Source organism: Mustela lutreola, chromosome 4 (genome assembly GCF_030435805.1).
Source record: "Mustela lutreola isolate mMusLut2 chromosome 4, mMusLut2.pri, whole genome shotgun sequence".
NCBI lineage: Eukaryota > Metazoa > Chordata > Mammalia > Carnivora > Mustelidae > Mustela > Mustela lutreola.
Window position 1 is genome coordinate 165,463,708 of NC_081293.1, and position 26,856 is coordinate 165,490,563.

The following is a 26,856-nucleotide window of genomic DNA, read 5'->3' on the forward strand; positions in this document are numbered from 1 at the left end:
TACACCAAAGTTGCCTGAGAGGAAACTTTTTTATGTTTTGTTTTTGTTTCAAGTTTTTATTTAAATTACGTTTTCACTATTAGGTAGTTTTGAAAGTAAGAAATGCAGCATGGAGGGGAGGCAGCAGCCAAAATTTCTCTGCAGTGTTTTCATAGTATAATAAGGAAAAGGAACTTAATGGTGTTATCTCATTAGCCATAGTAGGGTAGAAATCAACCTATTTCTACAACCTTTAGTCTACTATATGGTTTGCTCCTAAGCTCTATTTTAGTAGCTCCTAAGCTAATTGAGAGTTTTCTAGACAAAAAGAGAAAATCTACAAATAAGCAACTTCTGAGCCATCCTTAGGGAATTTAATAGGATGAACAGTACTTTGGAGATACATAAGAAAGCAATTTCTGAGTATTTCTAGAAAGATTGGACATGGTAATAGCTCCAGATTCATAGCAGAATGGTTGTCATCCATCCACATGTTGTCATCCAGTCTTTTTTCTGACTCATCTCTGGTATTGATAATGCTTGCATACAAACTGAACAGACCTGCTTCACTAGAAATAATTAGGCGGTAGGAGTCAGGCTCTCTGCTCATCAGGGAGTCCACTTCTCCTTCTCCCTCTGTCCCCGCCACTGCACCCCCCAACCCCAGCCCAGGCACGTGTGCTTTCTCTCTCAAATAAATAAATGAAATCTTAAAAAAAAAAAAAAAAAAAAAAGAATTAGGTGATAGAATGTGCTGTAGAGCTTAACACCTGAAACAGTTTTTCTTTATAGAACAGGAATGTTAAAAAAAAAAAAAAAAAAATCTTTGGGGAGCAAGAGAGTTGTTGATCCAGATTCTATGTGGAAAACATGTTGCTTTTTCTCAAATCTTTATTGTAGACAAGATGTGAGAATCTGGTCCTATTAGAGACTCTCTGGACTAGAGACCATAGATAAAGAAAACAATTGTGAAAAAAAAAAAAAAAAAAGAAAACAATTGTGACTGTTGTCAGATAGTAAATTCCTGTATTTATATAAAAGATAACATTTTACTTCCAGAAACAGTAGTCCAAAGCACTGACTTTAATGGCAGGGATTTTAGGCACTGTGATAACCAGTTTTTTTAAAAAAAATAGTTTTGCCAGGGGATTTGTCTGTAGTTTCTACATTATACCCATTATAATTATGCCTCTTCTGTCGTCAGGCTCTCTCCTCCTGCTCTGGCTGCAAAGTGAGATAATTTAAATCCTACTGCAGAACAGTGATTAATTTAGTTAGTTATTTGATTGCTTGAAATCCCAGCATGAGGACACTTCACATACACATCATAAATAAAAATGTTAGATGAAATGATAGAAATATATTGACAAGATAGGTAGTTTTTAAACTTTTGGGAGTCCCCAGAATTCTTTAAGAATCTATTAAATCAAAAGACCTTCTTCCCAGAAAACTTCACATACATATAATTTTGAATTGTACGTTTCACATTGAATTCCATAGACCTGAGACTCTGAATCACCGAGGTGCGTGTGGACCCAACATTAAGAACTTCAGCACTAATTAGACCTGCCCTATATAATATGACAGCCAATAATCACTTACAGCTACTTAAATTAAAATTAAACACAATTAAAGTTGCCCTAGTCTTACTGTCCATATTTTCAGTGCTCAGTAGCAACATGTGGGTAATGGACCATACTGGACAGAGCAGATACAGAATACTTCCTTTGTCTCAGGTGGTTCTATTGGACAGCACTGGGCTAGATGTTTCTAAAATAGCCTACTTAAGAATCTTATCATTATGTATATATGTATATGTGTTTCTGTAGGGATGCATGATTTGACAACCTAAAATATACATGTTTTAAGAAAAATCAGCTGCTTTTAGGCACAGAATACAAATCTTTTACTGAAAAATAAAGTTGTCCCAAAGTTGGACTTCTAGCTAACCTTAGCTGGGCCTTCAGGGCTTTTCTACTATGATTTCTTTTTTATCTTGTTGTATCTAAATTGCATTTTCCATTGTAGTAGTTCAAAGTCTCTTCTATTTTTCCTTAAGCTCTTGCCTTTCAGTATGGTTTGAGACCTCATGTGTTCAGAAAATTGTGGCTATCAGTATAAATTTCTTCAACTACCCTTATCTCGATATTAAAAATCTCATTGAGTTTTCTTTTATTATAATGTGCTACAGAAATAACAAGGTAATCAAGAGAATGCAGAAGCCTCTGAATTTCAACAATGTAATCAGAACCTAAGAGTAAATAGTTACAAAGTGATCCTATGCTTTAGAAACGTGGGCTCCATCCTCATATGATTTTATCCTTTAGGTCCATGTTAGGGCCATAGAATGTGTATTTTGAATTAATCCACAGGAACTTCTTTTTTTTTTAATACTTTGTTTATTTATTCATGAGAGACAGGAAGAGAGAGAGAAAGAGAGGGAGAAACAGGCTCCCTGTTCCCCACGGAGCAGAGAGCCCAATGTGGGCTTTGATACCAGGACCCTGGGATCATGACCCACGCCAAAGGCAGACGCTTAACTGACTGAGCCACCCAGGTGCCCCAGTCCACAGGAACTTCTAATACATACCAATGTAGATAATGCCTATCCTCAAACTTACAGCCTTACTCATAATTATCAGTAGTAACAATAGGACCTAATGTTTGCCAAGCTTGTGTGTCAGTCATCTCTGTGCTTTACATTAATTTCCTCAATTAACCCTCGTAACAACTCTATCAGTGCTCTCATCATGCTTAATCCATTTTATGGTGTGGAAACAGGCTATGAGAGGTTAAGTAACTTGCGCAGCACTGCTTAATAGGAGTTTATGAAACCAAATGCGCAATATTTTTTAAGATTTTATTTATTTATTTGAGAGAGCAAGTAAGAGAGCACAATGCAGGAGGGGAAGCAGAAGCAGACTGCCCTGCAGAGCAGGGAGCCTGACATGGGACTCTAAATCAGGACCCCAGGACCATGCCTGAATCAAAGGCAACATCCAACTGCCCAAACCACCCAGGTACCTCTAGTATTTTTAAATATGTGTAATTGTTGTACAGCAGATCTCTAGAACTTTTTTACCTTGCATGATTGAAACTCTATACTAAGTTGAACAACCAGTCTGCATTTGCCCCTCCTCTGTCCCCAGACAACCATCATTGTACCTTCTGCTTATCTGCGTTTGACTACTTTAGGTCCTTCATATAAGCAGAATTGTACAGAACTTGTCCTTTTGTGACTGGCTTACATTTAAGTCTTCAGTCCATTTTGAGTTGATTTTTGTGTGTGCTACAAGGTAAGGAGATAAATGATTTCATTATTTCGCATATGAATATCTAGTTTACACAACAAATGGTGTTCTTTAACAAATGATTGTTGAAGAAACTATCCTTTCCCATTATGTAGTCTTGGCATCTTTGTCAAAGATGATTTGACAAATGTGTGGGTTTATTTCTGGACTCTCTGTTCTGTTCTCTGATCTCTATATATCTGTCTTTATGCCAGTACCATGTATTTTGATTACTGTAGCTTTGTAATATGTTTTGTAGTCAGGAAGTATGATGTGTCCAGCTTTGTTCCTCTTCATTCCTCAAGATTGTTTTGTCTATTCAGAGTCCTTGGTGGTTCCATATAAATTTAGGATTGTTTTTTTCTATTTTTGCAAAAATCCCATTGGGATTTTGATAGAGATTGCATTGAATTTGTAGATTGCTTTGAGTAATGTGGCCATTTTAACATTTAAGTCTTCCAGTTCATGAACAGAGTTTGTCTTCCTGACTATTTGTATCTCAATTTCTTTCTTCACAGTTTTTGTAGTTTTCAGTATAAGTCTTTTGCCTTTTTGATTAAGTTTATTCCTAAGTATTTTACTCTTTTTTTTTTTTCTTTATAACATTTTGTTTTTAAGTAGTCTCTACAGCTAATGTGGAGCTTGAACTCACCACCCCAAGATCAAGAGTCATGTGCTCTACCAATTGAGCCAGCTATGGGCACCCTGTATTTTACTCTTTCTGATGCTATTTTAAATGAAATCATTTCCTTTTCAGAAGATTCACTGTTAGTTTATAGAAACACAAATGATTCGTCCATGTTGATTTTGTAAACTGCAACTTGCCTGAATTTTATTCATTATAAGTTGTGTGTGTGTGTGTGTGTGTGTGTGTAATCTATGGTGTTCTGCATATAAATTCATGTCATCTGCAGATAGTTTTACTTTTTCTCTGATTTGGATAATTTATTTCTTTTTTCTTGCTTAATTTCTCTTGTTAGAACTTCCAGTATTCTTTTGAATAGAAGTGGCAAGAGTGAGCATCCTTTCTTGTTCCTGACTTTAGAGGGAAAGCTTTCAGTTTTTCACAATTGAATATGATGTTAACTGTGAGCTTTTCATAAATGGTCTTCATTTTGTTGGGGGAAATGTTCTTTTCCTAGTTTGTTGAGTGTTTTTATCCTGATTAATTTTCATCCTTGCATCCCAGGGATAAATCCTGCTTATTATCGCATATAATTCTTTTAATGTGCCATTGCATTTGGCTAGTATTTTGTTGAGGATTTTTGCATGTGTATTCATTGGGGATATTGGCTGGTAGTTTTCTTGTAATGTCTTTGTCTGTTTTTGGTATCAGGCTAATGCTGGCCTCATAAAGTAAATTTGGGAGTATTTCACTCCTCTGATGTTTTGGAGGAGTTTGAGAAGGAATAGCACTGTCTTTAAATGTGTGGTAGAATTCTTCTGTGAGGTCATCTGTTGCCAGGCTTTTCTTTGGAGGTTTTGGTTAGTGATCCAACCTCTTTATAGGTCTATTTACATTTTCTTTATCTTCATGATTCAGTTTGGCAGGTCGTATGTTTCTAGGAATTTATCCATTTCATCTAGGTTATACATTTTGCTGGCATATAGTTATTCATAGTAGTTTCCTACAATTCCTTGTATTTCTGTGGTATCAGTTATAATTTCCCCTTCTTTCATATCTGATTTGGAGTCTTTTTTCTAACTAAAGGTTTGTCGATTTTGTTTATCTTTTCAAAACACCAATTCTTAATTTTATTGACTTTGTATTTTATTTTCATTCTGTCCTAATCTTTATTATTTCCTCCCTTATGCTAATTTGAGTTTAGTTTGTTGTTCTTTGACTAATTCCTTGAGTGAGATTGTTCATGAGATCCTTCTTCTTTTTAACATAGGCATTTACCACTGTAAGCTTCCCTATTAGTCTAGTTTTTTACTGCATCCCATATATTTGTTGTGTTTTCATTTTGTTAAGTCTTGTTTTGTGACTTAATATGTTGTATTACTTCCTTAAAGACCTTCTGAATCTACTCACAACTTCCAAATTAAATATAACTCTTTGGACTGGCACTAAGGCCCACCAACGTGTGGTCCATCTACCCTTGCAGCTTTTTCTTACTTAGGCCCTAGCACTAATTGGCTATTTTGGCTTTTTAACTACGTATATATACTTGATGGAATTCTTTACCATTTTAGGAATCCTCTATGAAGAATTTCCTTTGTTTCTCCTGATTTGTGTTGTTTTTTCCCCTCACTATTCCTTAACCCTTGATTCCTATGGTGAACTTTGCATATGTTGACTAATATAATTTGTGTAGTTGTCTCATAGTTACCTCTAGCAACTTGTTCAGGATAGGGATTTTATATTAATAATCTTCATAGTTTTGATAGTGTCTAACATATACTTTCTGCATAGTAGGCACTCAATTTTAAAATGGTAAATTTAATCAAAATTTTTCATCTTAAATGTCAAAACTTAGAAAGTGGCCAAATAAAATTATACTTGCTTAATTTCTTTCTCTTCATTTTATCTGTCACAGTCACATTTAGAAACTCATCAGATAACTTGCTTTTTATTTAAAATTTTTCAGTGTTGGGGCACCTGGGTGACTCAGTTGGTTGAGCATCCATGTCTTGATTTCAGCTCAGGTCATGAAATTAAGCTCTGTGCTGGCCGCAGTGCTGAGTGTGGAGCCCACTTGAGATTCTCTCCCTCCGTCTCCCCCTCCCTCACCCCTGCGCAAAGCTCCCATGCTTTTGGCTTTCTCTCTCAAAAAAAAAAAAAAATCAGTTTTAAAGAAAATTGGGGGTACATTAATGCATTCATAATCTCTCATTGTTTTTCTTTTCAGATGTTTTCTTTAAGTCTTTTTTGTGAGTATATGTAACATGTATGGGTGTGTGAGGAATTGTATGCAATTCATTGTGGATTAGGCTCTTTTCAGCAAATATCAGACATGTTTTACAGTATTTCTCCGTTGTCTTCATAATTGTCATTTAGCAAATGCATGACATACAGCGCAGATACACCATAGTTTATTTTTTTAAAGATTTTATTTGAGAAACAGAGAACACAAATAGAGGAGGGGCTAAAGTAGAAGAGGAAATAAACAAGCAGACTCCCACTGGACTGATGCAGGACTCAGTCCCAGAACCCTGAGATAATGACCTGAGCCAAAGCCAGGTGCTTAATTGACTGAGCCACCCAGGCACCCCTGCCATATTTTTAAAAACTGGTTTTCATTTGCATGACACTTAGGTTGTTTCTATTACTTTGCTTTATAGGCAATGTTGTAATAAAGTTTTTATAGCTTTTTGCTCATGTTAAATTTGCTTCTTAAATTTGTAAGCACAGGTTTAAGGGTTGAGTGTGTTTATAACCCTCTTTCCATACCAAAGGCTGTGGCAAACCCACCAGCTATAGTTGAGTGTACGAATTCAGCACAGCCTCCGCAGCAGTCTCAGTGTGGTGTCAAGAATGTATAATAACACTCACTTAAGTGCACCCCCCCCTTGCCCATATTCCTCTACTCTTAGTAGTTGTATAGTAAATTAATCTTTTTAATACGAAGTCTCAGTAATTTACAAAATGAATTACTAGCCCAAGCGTAGTTAAATACGGGTCTTAACATTCTTTTTTTTTTTTAAGATTTTTATTTATTTATTTGAGAAAGAGTGAGAGAGAGAGAGAGCATGAAAGTGGGGAGGGTGAGAGGGAGAAGCAGACTCCCTGCCAAGCAGGGAGCCCGATGTGTGACTCAGTCCTGGGACTCCAGGATCATGACCTGAGCTGAAGGCAGTGGCTTCACCAGCTGAGCTGCCCAAGTGCCCAAGGGTCTTACATTCTTACTCTGAGCTTTAGAGATAGGTTATAGTTAAAAAGACCAGACCCAGTGTGTAAACCTGTAAACCTGCGATTCACAGACCTGTACCCCTGGGGATAAAAATATATTATATGTTTATAAAAAATTAAAAAAAAAAAAAAAGACCAGACCTAGTCTTCTCCATTTTCCAAATGCATCTGTATGGGGTGCACACTTAGAAATTAAGGAACTGGCAAAAAAAAACCAGATAGGAAGTAGAGATTCTTTTTTTTTTTTTTTTTTTTTTTTTTTTAGCTACAAGAGAAGGACCCTCAAGAACTTAGAAATAAAGTTACCTTCTTGGAGTTTAACTTTCAGAATAAAACTAAGACATAATAAATGAGGTTAAGTTGGCATCGGAGTCCTATGGAAAGGGATGATATTTGTCAAATCAAAAGCTTAGAGAACAGGCCCGAAAAATATTATCTGACTTGATAAAATACTAAAGAAAGCAATCATCAAGTAAATTACACTAATATAAATAAAGAACAAATGTAAAAGAAATCTTTACTTTGGAAATTAGGTGTTTGTTTATAGCATTTTCTAAGTTAAAACTACAAAAACAGAAATACCCTGCCCATCTTTGTTCCAGATTTTATGATTATCAATTAGATTATCAGAGTGGGATAAGAGTAGCAACTAAACTTACTTGATCTGGGTTGAGTGTATCACCACATTACGAGTATATCACCAAAATACTGCTTTTTTTTTTCCCCTTCAGAGTTTTAGCAGTGTGGTGGTAGTGTGCAAAGCCAAGTGTGGATGCTTCCTTAAAGGACTTGAAGGGATGTGTGAGGTGTTGTGCAGTTCCCCTTGAAGGAATGCTGAAAAACATCTCATCAATTATTTGTTGATAAGGGCTTTTCTCATTTGACTTAAGAGGGACAGAAACCTCAGAAGCTTCTTATTTTTCCTTCAAAGCACCAGCAGCTTTTATCTACCTGGCAGAAATGATACACTATAAAGTCTAGGGTTGTCATTTTAGCACACAGATGTATTATGAGTTTGTGACTGGTTTTGTTCCCTCAGTAGAACCTTACTACTCAGAGTATGCCTGTGGATGAGCAGACAGACATCACCTGAGAGCTCAGACATGCAGAATTTCAAGCCTTTTCACCTCCTAGACCTACTTTGTTAGTTCATGTCCTCCAAGAAGCACACACTAAGATGGGATTTGACGTGTAAGAGATTTGGGGGGGAGATACCAGAGGAGGAGAAAGGAGAGCGTGCTGGAGGAGGTAGCAATGTAGGTCTGACTCCTGTGAAGGAAAGAAGGAAGGAGAAGTGGTGGAGGAGACTGTCAGACTGCGGCACAGTTGTAAGCAAGTTTCTGACAAGCTGATGGGAGTCCTCCAGCCAATGTCACATGTCAGTGAAATTTCATGTCTCCCAGGAACCAGTCTGCATTACCATTTCTGCTGCCTCTAATCATTTACTGAGACCAGCCTGTGGAAGCTTGGCTTCAGTGCAAGTAGGATTTCAGAGCATAGCACCTGAGACTATCTTTCAATTACGCTCATAGCATCAAGAGATTGGATTGGCATGTTTCCCTGGCCCCCACACCTCCTGAATCTGGATCTGCATTTTAACAAAGTCTCCAGGTGAATTGTAAGCACATTAAAACTTCGAGAAGCAGGATCCTAGAGTAATAATTTGGCACTTCGGGGATTTACCCAGTCAGTAAAATTATTTATAATCAGCATAGGATCTCCTCAAAAATTCAGTTCTCTTGGGATGGTATTTTTTACAGTTCATCTGAACAGAGTTGCTGTTCAAAGTGAGAACTAGAGCAGATAATTTGTTGTTAATTTGTAACGAATGTGTGAAGCAGATTTGGGGCCAAAGCAGACTTTCCAAGATGCTTTGCCTCTTTGCTGAAAGGAGCTAGATGTAAGTTTTTTTCCTTTTGCCTTTTCAAGTTCAAGGTCCCTGTAGCAAAGAATTCTATATTTCTGTATTTTTTTTAACCATGTGATAAGTTGTAGTTATGGTTCTTTTTTTTTTTTTTTTTTTAAGAATTTATTTATTTGAGAAAGAGTGAGAGGGGGAAAGGTCAGAGGGAGAAGCAGATGCCCCATGGAGCTGGAGCCCAGTGTGGGACTCCATCCAGGGACTCTGGGATCATGACCTGAACCAAGGCAGTTGCTTAACCAACTGAGCCACCCAGGCGGCCCTGTAGCTATGATTCTTATGGTGGCAGCTAGAAATAATCTCTTGGACAACTCTTACTGAGTTATCTCTGCTGACCTTGTGCGTAGTGTTTTGAGAAGCTCTCCTTAGGACAGAATACAGTACCAGGTAAGCTTTGCCACAAGGCCTTGTTTATAGACTTTTCCATGAGTTCATCATACTCTCACATTTAATCAAGATGTCCATAATCCCCATGGAATCATCCTTTGAACCACTGATCCTCAGACTTCAGTTTAGGAACTACTGCTTGGTTAGAGTACATTTCCTCAGTCCACAACAAAGTTTTAAAATCATTACTTTTTAAAAGCCCTCCAGGTGATGTAATGTCAACAGATTTGGAAACCACTACTGTAAGGTAAAATATACTTGAGATTCAGGCCTTTCCCATAGAAACATCCTCTGATGGAGTGGTATAATTTACTCTGCATTCCAAATGCCTCTTGTCTCTTGTCTACTGGCCAGTATGCATGAAAATTTAAAAAAAAAAAAAAAAAAGGAACTCAATAATACTTGTTACCTTAGAATTTAGTGTAATTTTTGCATTCTTTATTACCAGCGGGCTCGTTATACCAAGGCCCGCAGCTCTAAGGATTTGGATGTAATTATTCTCTGTTTCTCTCACTTCCCTAAAGTCAGACAGCCACAAGTGTTCCCTGAAATGGGACTTACCTAGAAACTGAGTCCTTTCAGACATTTATCCAATACTCTCTGTAGTTCAGGCAGTCTATAGTCTACACTAGAGATATGAAAATAAAATTTAGTCCTTGACCTTGAGGAGTTCCCAAACTGTCCTAGAGACACATGTTACAACAGAAATATTTGCTATTGTTGGGCATGGAGAGATGGAGTGAGTCAAACCCTCAAGAGGACTTGGGGGATTGGGGTGCTAGCAAACAGAGGAAATAACACAAATGCATCACGTGAAATTCCAGTGACTGCTGCCCTTGTCCAGGACCCATGCCAGGAATATCTAACTTTGGAGCAGGTCACGTGGGTTCATCTAAAGCTTAACTTATTATCCATCCCTCTCTCAGAACAAAAACACCTGCTTTTCTACATACATTTCTAGATTGGTGACTGGCACCTCTAATTCATACTGCCTCCCCATTCAGAAACTCGCCAGAGTTTCTAGGCATCCTAGTTGTCTTCACTCCCTATGGCCAACCAGTAATAAGGAACTGTCAGTTTAATCTCTGCAGCCTCTCCTCTCGTCATCCCCTCGAAGCATTGCTAACATTGCTGCCTCCATCCTGGGCTCTGCAGTCATTTCCCAGCTGGCCGATCTCCTCATCCTGAGACTTGTCTCTTTCTCATCCATTCTTCCCAAAGTGGTTTAAACATAGGAGTGGCTCTACTTCTTATAGGAAAAGGTCCAACTTCTTCAGTCTAATGCTTAAACCAGACCACTTGGATTCAAACCCTGCTCCACCACTTACTAGCTATCTAGGGCAAGGCACTTAGCGTCTCAGTATCTCAGTTTCCTCAACTATAAAATAGGGAAGGAAATGGAATCTCTGGCCTCGGGCTATAATGGGGGTTGACTGGGTTAATACTACACGTATAAAGTTAATACTGCACATATGAAGTGCTTAACAGTGCCTTGCACAAATGAACCCCCAGTGGTGGTGACAGTCCTGGTGCGGTGACACAGTATACATGCCGGATAAATAAAGATGACCAGGACTCATCTGGCCTTGCAGGGATTAACAATCCAAAGTGGGAAAAAGAAAGACAAGTAGGTAAACAAATTACTTCTTTTAATCAATGCTGTTGTAAATTTGAGCATGATAATAAATGATTAAGGAGTCAGAACACTAAAATCTTGCTGTCCAAAATGTTCTATTAAAATTTTTATTTCTGGGAGTGCCTGGATGGCTCAGTTGATTGAGTGTCTCACTCTTGATTTTGGCTCAGGTCATGAGCTCAGGGTTGTGATATCAAGCCCCTAAGTTGGGCTCCGGACTCAGCATGGAGTCTGCTTAAAGTTTCTCTCTCCCTCTCTGCCCCTCCTCCCTGTGCAGATGCTCACTCTCTCCTTCTCTCAAATAAATAAATAAGCCTGTAAAAATTTTTGTTTCTTTTCTGGATTACATAGTAACTTGAGCTCCCAAAGCAACATAGCACCTTCTAAACCACAAGTTCTTCCTACATGAAATTTGCATATATATGATTTTGTTCCTATATGTCTTTATAATAACCACAAGCAGTTTGACTCTAGGATGTGTGAACATTTAGCTTCATTCTCTCAAGAATAATTTGAAGAAAGAGAAACTAGACTTTGAACATACAAAAGGGAGGAGAGATGAACCACGGAAGAACATTAGAGAATTTATAGTGAAACTCTGGGAAAGCATACAGACAATGATGGAGATAAACTGTACCCAGTGGTTTTTGGAGGAGGTGGGGGAACTGAGATTTGTTGGTGGAAGTAGTATTGCGGAGACTACAGGACACTGGCAGAATACACAGAAATTCGGTGTGCCTTATAAACACATATGAATTCAAAATAGCACTGAATATATACAGAAAAACAGATTTGGGGAAATGACTTTTGGAACTGGGGCAGAATAGTGTATTGTTTGAAGTTAGTCTTAACTTACTGTGTTTAGGTCCCTTGATTTAACTTTTCTAAGTCTCAGTAGTCTCATCTGTAAGACGGGGGTTATAATAGTACTAATTGGGAAAGGTAGCTATGATTGAGAAAGTGCCCTGAAGGCCTCTGCTGGTAATTTACAAATATCAAACACTTAGTAATGTTAGCTCTTGCTATTGATGATGATTAATACATTGTTTTCTGTAGTCAGACAAAATGAATTTACATACACATCATTCAATTTAAGGGGGAAGGGTGTAGGATGGTACCTGTTATTTTCTAGATGACAGCTAATGTTCACTGATGGTACCTTTATTTAGAATATGTGTTGTCTTTTATTGTCCCATTCTCGTGAATGTAAAATATAGTTTCATAAGTATATTACCTCTCTTCCCCCGTCTTATTTTTAACATGAGGGTTTAAGTTCCTACATAATTTAACCTACAACTGAAAAACTATAGAACTCCAGAATCCCTTGCTTCCATTGCATAATTTAATAAATGTAATAGTTGATAACATCACTTTTGTTAATAGTGCTTCTTGAAGTGCTTGTATATTTTAAATAGTCTCTCCATTGTCATATATATCCTATTTTCACCTTTTCTGTGTTAAATAATTTTATGGAACTAAGATAAAAGTTTAATTTAGCATACTTTAACATGAGCAGAGTATTTTGAATCATGTATTGAGGACATGTCCTTGAGGACACCCTTTCATCCAGCTCAGTTAAGTGACTCTCCTATCCCCATGCTCGCATAAACCCTATACATTCCGTCTCTATCCTTTCGACTTATTTGTATTGTCAAATAAGTTGCAAGCACTTTAGCCTTAATAATAAGGATCCTGTCATGCAACATTAAGCAGAAAAGACCAGTACTCAGAAGCTACTCAGCTGATTTTTGTGGAGTGAATGAATGCTTACCCAGTGCTAAGGCCTGGTTATCAGTGCACCAGTGACTGTTTCTGTGAATTAGGCAATTAAGAAGCCCTTTAGAAATAAGGTAAAGTAATATAAAAACAAGAAATAAAATTAGTAGTACACTAATTCCAAAGACTTTTTTATGGAATAACTTACTTACTTCCTTACTTTCTTTCCTCCTTTCTCTCTCTTGCAACATTTATTTATTTTAGAGAGGGAGAAGGAAAGAGAGAATTGAGGGGAGGGGCAGAGGAATACGGAGAGACAGTCTTAAGCAGACTGCGCTGAGCACAGAGCCCAACATGGGACTTGATCTCAGGACCCTGAGATCAGGACCTGAGCTGAAAACCAAGTTGGGTGCTTTACTAACTGTGCCACCCAGGCACCCTGGAGTAGCTCTCTTTCTTTATGAAGAAGATTCCCTGCCCTTCCTCAGATATTAAATACCTCACCCTAGTTGCCTTGTTAGTTACTACTCAGTACCTTGCATAAGGTGACGGGTGCAGCCTTTTCCTTCTGGAAGACTGCAGAGGGCTCCTGACACAACTGGCTGTGGTTTGAGTCCTGAATTCAGAACTACAGACCTTACACAGTTCTACTCTTAAAGATACTATAGATGATGTTAGGAAAATGAATAGTATCAGCAGGAAAAATGTTTACTATGTATGTCTAGTAAGTCAGCATTCATCTCTTTGTTCACAAGAACTTGAGTTATGGTACGTAACTGTGTAACAAAGCAAATGGTAGACAAAAGTCAACATCAAAAATTGTCACCTGGGCCACCCAGCACATGCTGTGTCAACCCAATATGAGAGCTATCTTCTTTGCACTTGACAAGTAATCAGAAACAGGAAAGAGTTTGCAGCTGCAACAGGAAGCAGATTAAAAGACTGGCTTGGTATCATCTGGAGACTCAGTATATACCGTTTACTTACCATAATGTGATGACTATCAGCCATAGGTCACAGTCGAGCCATAGAACCTTAACACAGCATTTTGCAGCAGTCCCCCTGCAAGTACCCCCAGAATTGCTGCCATTGGACAGTGTCCAAGAATGCTTGAACAGCTGCTCTGACAAATGGGTTTTTCCCCCATTCAAGCCTGCAAATGGGGAGCTTGAGCTTGCTTTGCAACACTCCCTGCTTCTAGGTTGCAGAATCCATTTAAAAGGATAATAAAGTATCCTGTACTCTGGCACTGTGTATTTTTCATTTTGGAAAGACGTAAATATCTTTAGGATCCTTTTAATGCAGGAGGTGAGAAATGATCCTGAAGAGTTGATTTCAGCTTTTTTCTTTTTTTTTTCTTTTCGCTTTTGTTTTTTCTTTTTCTCTCTCCCAGACAGTAAGGATTGTATCCTGGAGCCGCTTTCCCTGCCAGAAAGTCCAGGTGGCATCACCGCTTTAGAAGGTTCTCCATCTGTGCCTTGTATTTTCTGTGAAGAACATTTTCCTATGGATGAACAAGACAAAGTTCTGAAGCACATGATTATTGAACATAAGATGGTCATAGCTGATGTCAAGTTGGTTGCTGATTTCCAAAGGTAAATGTTGCGTTGTCCCTAAAAGAATTAAATTCAGTATTCCATAAAGGAAAAACATAGTTTAAAGATAAGTTTATTTATAAAAATATTCCTATGCAAATATAAACATTCATATTATTTTTCAAAAATTGTTGGGAAAACAGAGACATTTGGTTGGAGCCTGTTAGGCCAAAAGAGTAAAGAGTTACTCAACAAACCAAAGTGGTATAAGCTAGATCGCTTTTGAGGTCAGTGAATGAGTACTGAGGGGAAGAAGATGAAGAGGATGAAGAGCAGAGACATAGAGGTTAGTGGTTGAGGAAATGCCAACCGTGGGCATAGCCAGGACCCAAAGTGAGCTAACCTCCAGTTTATGAGCAGCTGACTTAGAATATCCATACCAAGAGACAGGTAATATAAGCAGTTATTCATTGTTTTCTAATTCTTAATTCCTAGAAGTGATTGTCCAAGAGAAATGCAGTTATGTTCATGTTGTTATTAGTTGACACTTGGAAGCATTTTTCATATGCACATTACCATGGTAATTAACTGTTTTGTTTTTTTTTTAAAGATTTTATTTATTTATTTGACAGAGAGAGATCACACATAGGCAGAGAGAGAGGAGGAAGCAGGCTCCCTGCTGAGCAGAGAGCCCGATGCGGGACTCGATCCCAGGACCCTGAGATCATGACCTGAGCCGAAGGCAGCGGCTTAACCCACTGAGCCACCCAGGCGCCCTAATTAACTGGTTTTGTACAATTACTAAAAGCATACATTTTGGTATATCTGGCCAAGACCCACTTCTAGATATTCTGCCCTGATTTCCGTACAAAACATTGAAGTAGCCCTGATGTTGTAATATCTCTGCATCTAAACTATGTATCTGCCAGACCGCATTATTCCTAGCAAGCAATTCCTTTCTTATGATGGGTCCTGCAAAGCAGCAAGCTATATTACTAAGATTGAACTGTGAAACCAGTCAGGCCTAGGGTTGAGTGAAGACTTGATGACTTCCTGACCATGTAACTTCTAACAGACTACTTAAACCACTCTAAGCAGCAACTTCCTCAGCAGTGAAAGGGTATAATACCAACTCTCTTAAGATTGTTGAGCATTAGGTAAACCAGGACATGTATAGGACCGGCCAGTGCCTTGGACATCTTTTATATCCACCAGATGGTAGCCAAAAATTTCATTATATTTTGATTACAAAAGATATATATTTGAAATCTTAGTTTTCCACAACTACAGCTTGAATTTTCTATGGGTATTATGCTGGTCTGAAAACACAATTATTATATATCAAATATAACTTTTGAGAAAATTTAATTTGGGATCCTAAATACTCTAAACTTTGAGAATGAGTTTGTTTTTAAGTTGAAATAGTTGGGAAGCCCACAGGAGTAATATTATTCTCTAACCCTTCATCTTCTTCTCAACTGCCTAGCACCAATACAGAATGTCTTTTGAGTGCTTTCTGTATTATTATAACCCTTCATATCCACTCAGCATTGCGCTTTTTTAGATGTTGGTGTTGTCTGGTCAGGAAGCAGAAAGAGAATAGTGAAGGAGAGTTATGAATGAGATATGCTACCAACTACTAGAATAAACTAATTTCTACATAATTTCAGAGGAAGCACTTCATACTTCTCATTCCCATTCCTTAATCTTTATTTTGAGTTAAAATATTTGTGTTTTATATATATATGTATGTGTGTGTATGTGAGTATTTGGGGAGTATTCTCATATATGATTTCTAGTTGTATGTAGTCAGGTCTGTTGGATTTGTTTTAGATACTTTTTAAGTTAAAGATCTTCAGATTCTTACCAAATAACCATTGACAGGACTATCACATGAACTATTCTTTGATAAGTTGTATATCTCAGCCTTTCTTTGATGTAAATCTATTCTCTTACCCCACTTTATTATGTAAATGCAAATTCTTCCTCAGGAATTGGAGAAAAATATGATGACCTACCAGTGATAATTGGAGATTTATCTTTCTTCCAAAATCTGTGAGGAATATCTAAATTTCAGTTTATATTTTTCCCTTTGTGTGATGTATAATAGCTAAGTAGCTGTATTTGTACAAACCTTTCTTTTTTATCATTGATATTAATCTCATCTGTATGTGGGCAGAAAAACCAAATTATTTACTAAGTCTCAGACTTAGGAGTCAATAATTAAATGTTGAAATCAATCACCCTCTCAATACAGTTATGCAGTAAAGTAGATGCTTTAATTAAAAAGCAAAAGATACTTAGCTGATATATGTATATATACATATGTATACACTTTCTAAATAAAGTGTGTGGTTAACATGTAATTTTAAATTTGGAAACCTGGCTTTTCCTTGTCAACTGTCCTCCCAGTAAGCTTCACTTTGGTGGTTACTTCAAATTGACCAAGAACGTATGTGAATAAACTTTTGCTTTTAAATACTTTTGGATAAAAAAAAAAAAAAAAGAAAGAAAAAAGAAATGCTTTTGGATATATCCAGTCTCCTTTAGATAATACCCTCCTACTATTTAGGAAAACTAAAAATTCCTCTCCAAAACAATACAAACATTAACTACTTGTGAGAGTTAAGTTGGAATCTTCTCAACCTTATATGACTTTTTCCTAATGTCGGAAAAGTTTCAGGGGTGGGTATATGTGTGTGTATATGTATAGATTTACATGTGTCTGTGTGTGTATATATATATGTATGTGTACATATATAGCTTCTCAGAGAGGAATTGTTTCTTTGGAGTACAATAAGTAATAAAGATGATAAAAAATAGGTGAGATACTTACCTTGTTCTTTATAGGAAAGAAACTATAAATTTTCATGTTAAATATATTTAACATTTTATTGGAAAAAAGTTAACAGTAAAACTTTCTCAGAATAAAACAAAAATAGAAATCTTTCCTTTGAGCCATTTAACATAGTTATTTACACTGAACCATTTACAAGCTTTATACAGTAAATAAAATTCTTCCAGAAGATAAATGGTAACTCCTTAATTCTTGCCCCTTTCTATATTAAGTTCCAGTCATTCAGTACTACTTAATTAACAACCATATCTCAAATCTTTATGCCCCTGTCAGAAAGTACACCAATTACAGTCAGGTTGGGCAGGCAGGACTACTAGAAGGATTTTTTTGGGAAACAATTCAATGAAACATGATTGAAATTCTTTCAAAAGAAAAAAGTATTTGCTGATGACCTAATAATTACTCTTATGGCTTTTTAATGAAGTATAAAATGCTTTGATAACTGTCCTCTAAATAAAGAATTCATATCACATGTCATTTCTTGGCTGCCTTTAAATATTGAATGATTGCAACTGTAGCTTTAAATACACTAGAGAGGGACGCCTGGGTGGCTCAGTTGGTTAAGCAGCTGCCTTCGGCTCGGGTCATGATCCCAGGGTCGTGGGATCGAGTCCCACGTCGGGCTCCTTGCTCGGCAGAGAGCCTGCTTCTCCCTCTGCCTCTGCCTGCCTCTCTGTCTGCCTGTGCTCGCTCGCTCTCTCTCCCTCTGTCTCTGACAAATAAATAAAATCTTTAAAAAAAATAAAATAAAATAAATAAATACACTAGAGAAGTAAGAAAACCTGAAGAAGAGACACATTAAGTGTTCCCCTAACATTGAATATCCCCCAGGTGGCCTCACTGGAGTAGTAATCGAGGTGAGGAACCTCTCCATGGTGTATTGTAGCAATAGCCATGATGAAAATTCTGTATCCAACTTGACTGTCCTGGTTTTTGTTTAAGTCCATTATCTTAGCACCCAGTTCTGCTGTATGAATTTGATTAGTCAGAAAATAGATGGCTATGTAGTATGGTTTGGAAGAACAATCCATCTTCTATTCCTGGCATCTCTAATAGAGATTCTTCTGTGTTCTTCATCCCTGGTACCAGTTTACAATAGAAAAATGCTGAGGGGAAAATAGGGAGAGTGGCTGGGAGCATCATTTTTATGTTGTCTTCTCTTTCCTTTTATTTCCCCCTTTTTCTCTCTCCTCTGGTTTAGTGGTAAATTGTGGGGAATGAAAAGAGAGTAAGAGAAGCTGTTTAGGATACTAATAAGTGAACAGTGCAGTCTGCCCTCGGTGACCAGAGAAGAATGTTTCCGCCTTTTGTAGGTACTTTTCTTCTTTTCATCCCCATTGATGGCTCCAATACACACTTGCCTTCTGCATCTGACACTTCTAGTGTGGAAGCCAACAAGCTCACCATAGTTACGGTGAGGTTATGGTTTGAGGGTGAGCTGGAACCTCAGATACGTCATTTTTAGATCTCTTAAAATAAGGTCTTACACCATCTATAAGGAAAGAGTTCTCCCCTTATTTAACCATCCAGGTCAACAGTATGGTTGTACATAAGAAGGAAGAACTAAAACATGGTTCTATTTTCATATGTTACTCTTTTACTTCTTTTCCTTATATGTTCTAAACTCAGCCTTGTCATCTGTTTATATTTTTCTGTGTCACAGTTCTCTCTTCCTCTCAGACCTCTCCCCAAGCACTTTTTTTTTCTTTTTTTAAAATACATGAACCCCTTTCTGTAGAGCACCATGGGGCTAGGACATTAATGTTAAGAAAAAGGGAAAGAAGAATTAAAAGGAGACAAAACAGTGAGAGTTGAAGGCTACTAAGAGAAACTTACAGGAATCTTTAAATGCTCTTCTACCTCTTAAAAATATTTCTTGTTAACCTACTATGTACAAAACACTGCTGGTTGCTCTACCAAGCCATTTAAAATGTCCAAATTTTTACTGTTACTAAATCTATTTCGATAAGTCCTATCCCCTTCAGGGGTTTTTCTTTCTCTAAGTTTTTTTGGCTGTTCTTTGTTGTTGTTGTTCTTTATGTATCAACCATATAGCCTGATAAACGGTCAGCTATAAAGTCAACCTTTCCATGTCTCTTCTCCCCATGAAGGAGGCTACCTTCTTGTCTTGGTACTATTTGATAAATGAGATTGCAATTGCCAATATAAATCTTGTTAGATAAACAGGAAGATGAACAGGTCATTGAATCCTGTCATCTTACTCCTTCTTTCATCAGATAGTGCAGGTCCGAGTGTTAGGCTATACTTCAAAATTTACACACGGTCCTGCTTCTAACTCCACTCATTAGATATAATTGTAAGCTTGGCTATTTTTCAAAAAATCTGCCTCATTTCAGCCACAGAGTGCACATACAAAATTTTTCTATCTTGTCATATAGGTATTGAATTTAGACTGACATCTCATTGCATTTTTTTTTTTTTTGCCTTCAGTTCTTTTTATGGGTAAGATAACCCCCCACTTTTCAATTTATTGGAAAATGTGTGATAAAGCCTATTTAATCATTGTTGCATTTTAAATTCACATCAACATAGATGTGATTTCAGAAAAACTTCATTATCAACTAAGAATAATTCATTTTAACTTCCCCATATGTCTGTTTATTGAATTTGGGGATAGTAAAGTTTAATCATGTCCACGCCTTTACAGAGTAATTTCATTTCATTAAATATTTATTTCATATTTCTACAGTGCTCTACTGCATTTCCACTTACAAATTTTCTAGCAGTTCTCAGTCAACATTTGATTTATTGTTTTGGGATAATTAAATGGTCTTATAAAACCTTATCACTCTATAGTAAATAGAATATTGGGTCTTCTTACTATCCTTTGTTTTTGATTATTCTAAGGTACATTTTATATTGGAGGAAAAGGTTCACTGAACAGCCCATTACAGATTTTTGTAGTGTGATAAGAATCAATTCCACAGCTCCACTTGGTAAGTATACATCTTGGCTACCATTATTTTCCCTACAATCCAAAAATTCAAAGAAATAACCTTACTTCCTTAAATTAGATTTCTCTCACTTTCGTGGTAGCTAAAATTAAATTGCTCTCTTTATGTTGCCTAACTTCAGTATGGCTAAGCAGAACTATATGCCAGAAGAGAGATCCCAGTGGACATACATATATGTATGTTTTTTAAAGGAATAAATCCTTCTGGAGAAAAAATGATAAATACCATTTCTTATTTATTGTCCTCCCATCCAAGTACTAACCAGGCCGGACCCTGCTTAGCTTCCAAGATCAGAAGAGATCCGGTGGGTTCAGGGTGGTAGGGCCATAGACCTTATTTATTCTCCTAATCTCTCAACAGAAGAACAAGACAATTACTTTTTGTTATGTGACGTTTTACCAGAAGATCGACTACTTAGAGAAGAACTTCAGAAAGAGAGACTGGTAAGAATGGTTTTAGAGGATGAACAATGTTTTGGAAATACATGTAAAATCACTTTTGTTCTTTTTTGTTTGTTTTCACTTTTTATAGTGAAGAGGAGAAAACTTTCAAACATACACAACTTTCAAACATACACAAAAGAGGTAATACATAAAGATCTTAAAACAGAAGATAAGTATACACTTGATTGAAGATTAAAGCGTTCATGTTAAAAATGCAGTGAGAATTTTTTACTTTGTTTGGCTTCCTGGATTATCTCTAAAATAACAACAAAGCTTACACATTTTAGTGTAATTTTAGCTGCCTGGCACATGCTAGGGTTCAGCAGTCGTGGAAAAATGCCCTCAGCTAAAATTGAGTTGAATTAATTAACTTTTTTTTTCTCCTCTTCACTGGAATGTGCTATGCACTTCTTTTATACCCCTTTATGAATTAAGCATATGGTTTGTTCATAGTAGCCTTTCTCATTTTCAGCTTTAATCATAAGCAAGCTAATTTGAAACTCTCAGCATTTTTGGTCTTTAAAAAGGGTGACAACATATATAAGTATGAACATTTTTATTTTCATAATAAGTTGAACAGAAATTTGTTCTTTTTTTAAAGTTAATAATTTTATTTAAAAATCTACAGTTTTGGGATGCCTGGGTGGCTCAGTTGGTTAAGCAGCTGCCTTCGGCTCAGGTCATGATCCCAGTGTCCTGGGATCGAGTCCCACATCGGGCTCCTTGCTCAGCAGGGAGCCTGCTTCTCCCTCTGCCTCTGCCTGCCATTCTGTCTGCCTGTGCTCGCTCTCTCCCCCTCTCTCTCTCTCTGATAAATAAATAAAATCTTTTAAAAAAAAAATCATTTCCCCCACCTCCATTTAAAGTAAAAAATAAATAAATAATTAAAAAAATAAAAATCTACAGTTTTCCATTATTTGTGATTTAACCTCAACTATTACTTGAAAATGACTTATTCCTCCTTTAGTGGTTACCTTTAAATATTCCTTGTGTCTTTGGATTTGGCTAAATAATGTTATGACAGAGAGCTGTGATTTCATTGTTTTCTGCTAAATTCTCAAGACATGGAAAAAGAAAATAATCCATCAGTGTCATAGGATTTAAGGAAGCCTCCTGAAGCACCTTATATTTTGTAAACACTCCAAATGATTATTTCTCACACAGGGAGGAGAATGTTGATTTATATGTCAAAAAAGTTGTGCTTTTACTATGGCAACAAACGCAGTAAAGAAACGGGACTTCTAAAGTCTTTCTTCTTTCTCTATTGTAGTGTCTTAAGCAATCTACAAAACACGGATGAATTTGCAGTCTTTTGGAGGGGGAGGTTATTTGCTTGTACTTACTCATAATTTTTTATTGCTTTGGGTTTTCTCACTGTTGCTCACAGTGGCCTTAATCAAGAATGATCAAACTGACATAATCCTAGTGCCCCAAGGATTTCTTTATATCAAACCCTACTACTTCAGCCATTGCTATTACTCTATACACAGAATCTTTACTGTATGTCAGCAGATAGATACAGTCCCAGAAATATTACATCTCTAAAATTTAGGTGATCTTTTAAGATTCTGACACCCATTTCAGCATGTTTGTTTTCTTTTTCCCTAAACCACTGGCAATTCTCCAAACCAGCTGTGTGTCCTACAATTCAACTCAATTCTGACACTATCTGCCCAGAGATAGTACCCAGTTCCACAGACTGAGGGCTCAGTCCCACAAAACTGCCCTACCGTTTGGATGCCAATTGCAAGTCCAGGTTGCTACCTGTGCTTCTGACCCATGGACTATAAATGAGAGGTTTCCGTGACCCCCACCTCCTTGGGTTTCATTAATTTGCCAGAGCAGCTCACTCTAGGCAACCAGTTTACTAACAACATTACCAGTTTACTACAAAGGATATCAAAAGAATATGAATCAATAGCAGATGCAGAGATACATACATGGGATGAGATCCCAAGCAAAGGAGTTTCTGTCCCTGTAGAGTTTGGGACCCGGCAAGACAGCACATGGTGGCGTTCTGGTTCATCAACCTGGAAGCTCTCCAGAGCTTGTCCTTTTGGGATTTTTGTGGAGGCTTCATTACTGAGACATGACTGATTAATTCATTGGCCTTGGGTAACTGAACACTGTCAGTCTCTGTCCTCTCTCCTAGGTAGGAAGGGGGTTGCTGAAAATTGTAACCCTCTAATCACACAGTTGGCTCCACTGGCAGCATCCCTCACATCCTTAGGTTAGTTGTGTGCTTTCCAAAAGTCACTCATTAACATATCAAAAAACACTTTTTATAGCTCTGAACACTTAGGACTTTAGGAGCTATGTGCAAGGAAAAAGACCAAATGTGGGTTTCTTTTTTTTTTTTTTTTTTTTTTTTTTTTTATTTATTTATTTATTTATTTATTTTACAGAGAGAGATCACAAATAGACAGAGAGGCAGGCAGAGAGAGAGAGGGAAGCAGGCTCCCTGCCAAGCAGAGAGCCCAATGTGGGACTCAGTCCCAGGACCCTGAGATCATGACCTGAGCCAAAGGCAGTGGCTTAACCCACTGAGCCACCCAGGTACCCCAAATGTGTGTTTCTTATTAAATCATATCATACCTTCTTACTAACTTTATAGTCTGACAAAGTGATAGATTTGATGAAAGTGAGTATTATGGCAGCTAAACAAAATGTGAAATATATATGTATATATTCTTGAATTCCTGCTTAACTAGATAATCATACAAAGGAAAAAATGCAAGGCATGGCTCCTGTGATTAGGAGAGTATATAGACTCTAGAGGAAAAAGGCAAATATGTGTTCTTGTCTCAGTACTGGAGATGATAGAATATCTTATAGGGTTTGTGAAGATGAAGTAGATATTGCATGTAATATACTTAGAACAGTATCTGCCACATAGAAAGCACTCAATAAAGGTTGCGAATAACAATGATAATACTGTATCCTAACAGTGAAATGGATTTGGGCAATTGGAGAGTTGTGAAAATGAGAGGGAAAAATGCATGTGGATCTAAGTATTCAAGATGTCAGGAAACTTGATTAAATCCAGTCTGGCTAAGGTAGAAAGATTTTTGGAGGAGGAGTAGGAGATGGATTTAGAGAGATGAGATGGAGCTAAGTTGTGGAACATTGACTTTTTAGTGATAAAGATCTATCGATGTCTCCCTATTGTCTATGGGAGTGAAGTGGAGAAAAGATGATAAATATAGCTGTGTAAAAATCCACTTAACGCTGACAACTCTGGCAAAGAGCAGAACAACGTGAAGACGTGGAAAGAAGCTAGCAGTTACTAAGAGCCACCCATATGCCATTCCTTGTCTTAGGTCCTTGCTTCACGTCAGCCCTCTGAAGTAGCTATTTAAATGCTGTTCTCTTCATGAGGAAACTCTGTCCTAGAAAGACTCTTTTGCCCAGGACCACATAGTGAACAAGAAGCAAGATGGGGCTTTAAACCAAATGTGTGCCTTTTAGAAGAGTGCCGTGCCAGTCTAGTAGTAAGTACTTAGCTTCCCGTATGCCTTACTCTTATTCTAGACTCTGGGAATTGCTCTGTTTTGGATGCTCAGCGTTTGACACATCTGTATAGGGAAGGGATTCAGGCTAGGATTGGAATTTAGGGAAAACAGGAGATTTACAATAGGCTGCTTCTGGGAATCATGGCGAGAGGATCAAACAAGGAAAGATTTGCCAAATAGCAGGAAGACAGGTTGAATTTGCAGTCAAGCATTTCATCAGTTTTATGCTCTAAACTATGGAAGCATGAAGTTGGTGTGGATGATGTTCATTTGCATTGATGACAAGATATCTCTCTTTTATGTATAATGAGTTCTACATTATCAGTAACAGGCATTTCCGGAAAGAAGTCCAGACAATCAAATGAAACAATTCTGAGCAAAAGCAATAGTATACCTTTTATCTTTCATCAAGGACAAAAACTTTTTCAGCCACTTTCAAGAATATGAATTGGTGTACCATTCCTAAAAGGTGCTTTGTCATCATGTATTGGAACTTGGGAAGAGATTTATGCCCTTGGTCCTTGGTCCTTATTCTCCCTCTAAGAACTCGCAGGAGGGGAATCATAGACCCAGAGGGTTAAGTCACCCACTCTGCCACAGCTTGGTAGTTTTTTTCTTATTTGCCATTGTATTTTATCAAAGAATTTCTCTTCATCAGAGTTTCAATCTAGCTTCTGAAAAATGTAATTTAAACCAATTAAGTTACATTATGATACTGGATATATAATGTAATCCATGTTTAAGTGAACTCAGTTCAAGTCCATGAGGGAGGGACGCTCAAACTGGAGAACTCACGTGGCATTTGTTCTTCCGATTTACATTAATGGTAACTCACATATGGATTATATTCTTTGATATTTCCCATCTCATTTGAAACTCTCAATAAAGCATTTAGTTAAATACTTCTGTATGATTTGAGTTCAAATTGACTTTGCCACTTCTTTAAATGTTCTTAAGTAGTACTCAATATATGCTAAGTTCATGTTGGTATTTCCCCCATTTTTTAAAAAATTCCTATTTCTATGTGAGTAGTTGGACAATATAGAATCTAAAGAATTCACTTCAGGTTACCATAGCAGATGTAAGGCTAGAACCATATTTCTTTTTCCATTTTCTTGTAGACCTCACTGGTTCCTTGTGACATTTGTGAGATTTGTGTGTGTTCCCAGTTTTCTTTTTGAAAAGCTTGATTCCTACTTAACACTTCTTTGATTTTTTTAATTTGTGCTCAGAAAGGAACTGCAGATTAGGAAAGATTCTCGAGAGTTTAATAGTTTGTATACCTTCTTTTCTTTAGCTTTCTTCTTTAAAATGTTCCCTTGGGTACTTCGGTGGTTCAGTCGGGTAAGGACCGTCAGACTAGTTTTTGCTTTGGTCATGATCTCAGGACCCGCATCAGGCTCCACGCTCAGGGACTCTCTGTCTCTCCCTCTGTCCCTTCCCACCCACCCCCCAACTCCCCACGCTCAAAGGAAAGAAAATCTTTCTAAAAAGAAATAAAAATGGGGGTGCTTGAGTGACTTAGGTCATGCCTTTGTCCTTTGGCTCAGGGGATCATGATCCCAGGGTCCTGGGATTGAGTCCCACATCAGGCTCCCAGCTCAGCAGAGTGTCTGCTTCTCCCTCTCAGTCTGTTGCTCCCCCTGTCGCACACACACAATCTCTCTCTCTCAAATAAATAAAATCTTTTTAAAAATAATTGTTGAAATAAACAAACAAACATGTTTCCTTGATCTCATCATTCTGCCTTAATATCCTCCAGTGGCCCTTTAGCCCCTTTTTTCTTCAATGGGTATGTATAAGTTTCTTAAGATCATTCCCCCATCTAGACTGTGCACTCATGTCATAACTATTACCACTACACTGAAGGCTCAAATATTGGTGCTGGTGCAGAGTAGGCAGTCAGAATAAATACCTGTTGATTGAGTTCATCTACAGCTTTCATCTTGGTTTACCTCTAAACCCCAAATCTAGGGCACCTGGGTGGCTCGCTCAGTTGGTTGAACGACTGCCTTCGGCTCAGGTTATTATCCCGGACTTCCAGGATCGAGTCCCGCATTGGGCTCCCAGCTCCTTGGGGAGTCTGCTTCTCCCTCTGACCTTCTCCTCTCTCATGCTCTCTCTCACTCATTCTCTCTAAAGTAAATAAATAAAATCTTTAAAAATTTTTTAAAAATTAAAAGAAAATTTTAAACCCCAAATCTAACTCTCCTTCCTTATACTAAATGTCTCCATATGGATTTCCAGTCAACACCTTAAGTTGAATGTGCCTAAAACTGAACTTATTGCTTTCTCGACTAAAATTTATGATTTGCCTGTTTGCTTATGTAATGGTACCACCATTACATTCTTCTGGTCACTCAATTTGGAGATTTCTAGGGTTATCTTTAACTCCTGTCAGTTCCGCTTCTGACCCCCATTTTCATACTTTTCTTTGTAATCTTCATAACTTTTATCTTACCTTGCCTGTGGACTCACCTCTCCAATCAATTGACATTGCCTCCAGAATTTTAATATTAATATAATTTAATATTTTAATATTAAAACATATAGCAGATAATTTTATTCTGCCAAAACCTGCAGTGTTCTTTATCATCTACATATTCTTAAGATTTTATGAGCTAAGCCTGCATTTCTGGTGTCTTTTATCTTTCAGTTACTCAGTGTTCAGTTTATTTAATAAATATTTATCTTGTACCAGTGTTCTAAATGCTGTTGTTCTAGCAGTGGATGAAATGGGCCATACTTCCTG

At 37.3% G+C, this 26,856-nt stretch overlaps 1 protein-coding gene across 4 annotated transcripts in view; it reads left to right on the forward strand.

The window, feature by feature from the left end:
- ZNF277 (zinc finger protein 277) overlaps nt 1–26,856 on the forward strand; it is a 105,023-nt gene that overhangs the window by 45,124 nt on the left and 33,043 nt on the right. For 2 of the 4 annotated variants that reach the window (XM_059171598.1, XM_059171602.1), the window contains 3 exons: nt 14,180–14,377; nt 20,043–20,131; nt 20,510–20,592. In XM_059171598.1, coding sequence (XP_059027581.1) covers nt 14,180–14,377; nt 20,043–20,131; nt 20,510–20,592 — 370 coding nt within the window. Of the gene's footprint in view, nt 1–14,175; nt 14,378–20,042; nt 20,132–20,509; nt 20,593–26,856 lie in introns of all 4 variants that reach the window. The other 2 variants (XM_059171599.1, XM_059171600.1) reach the window with 1 other exon arrangement.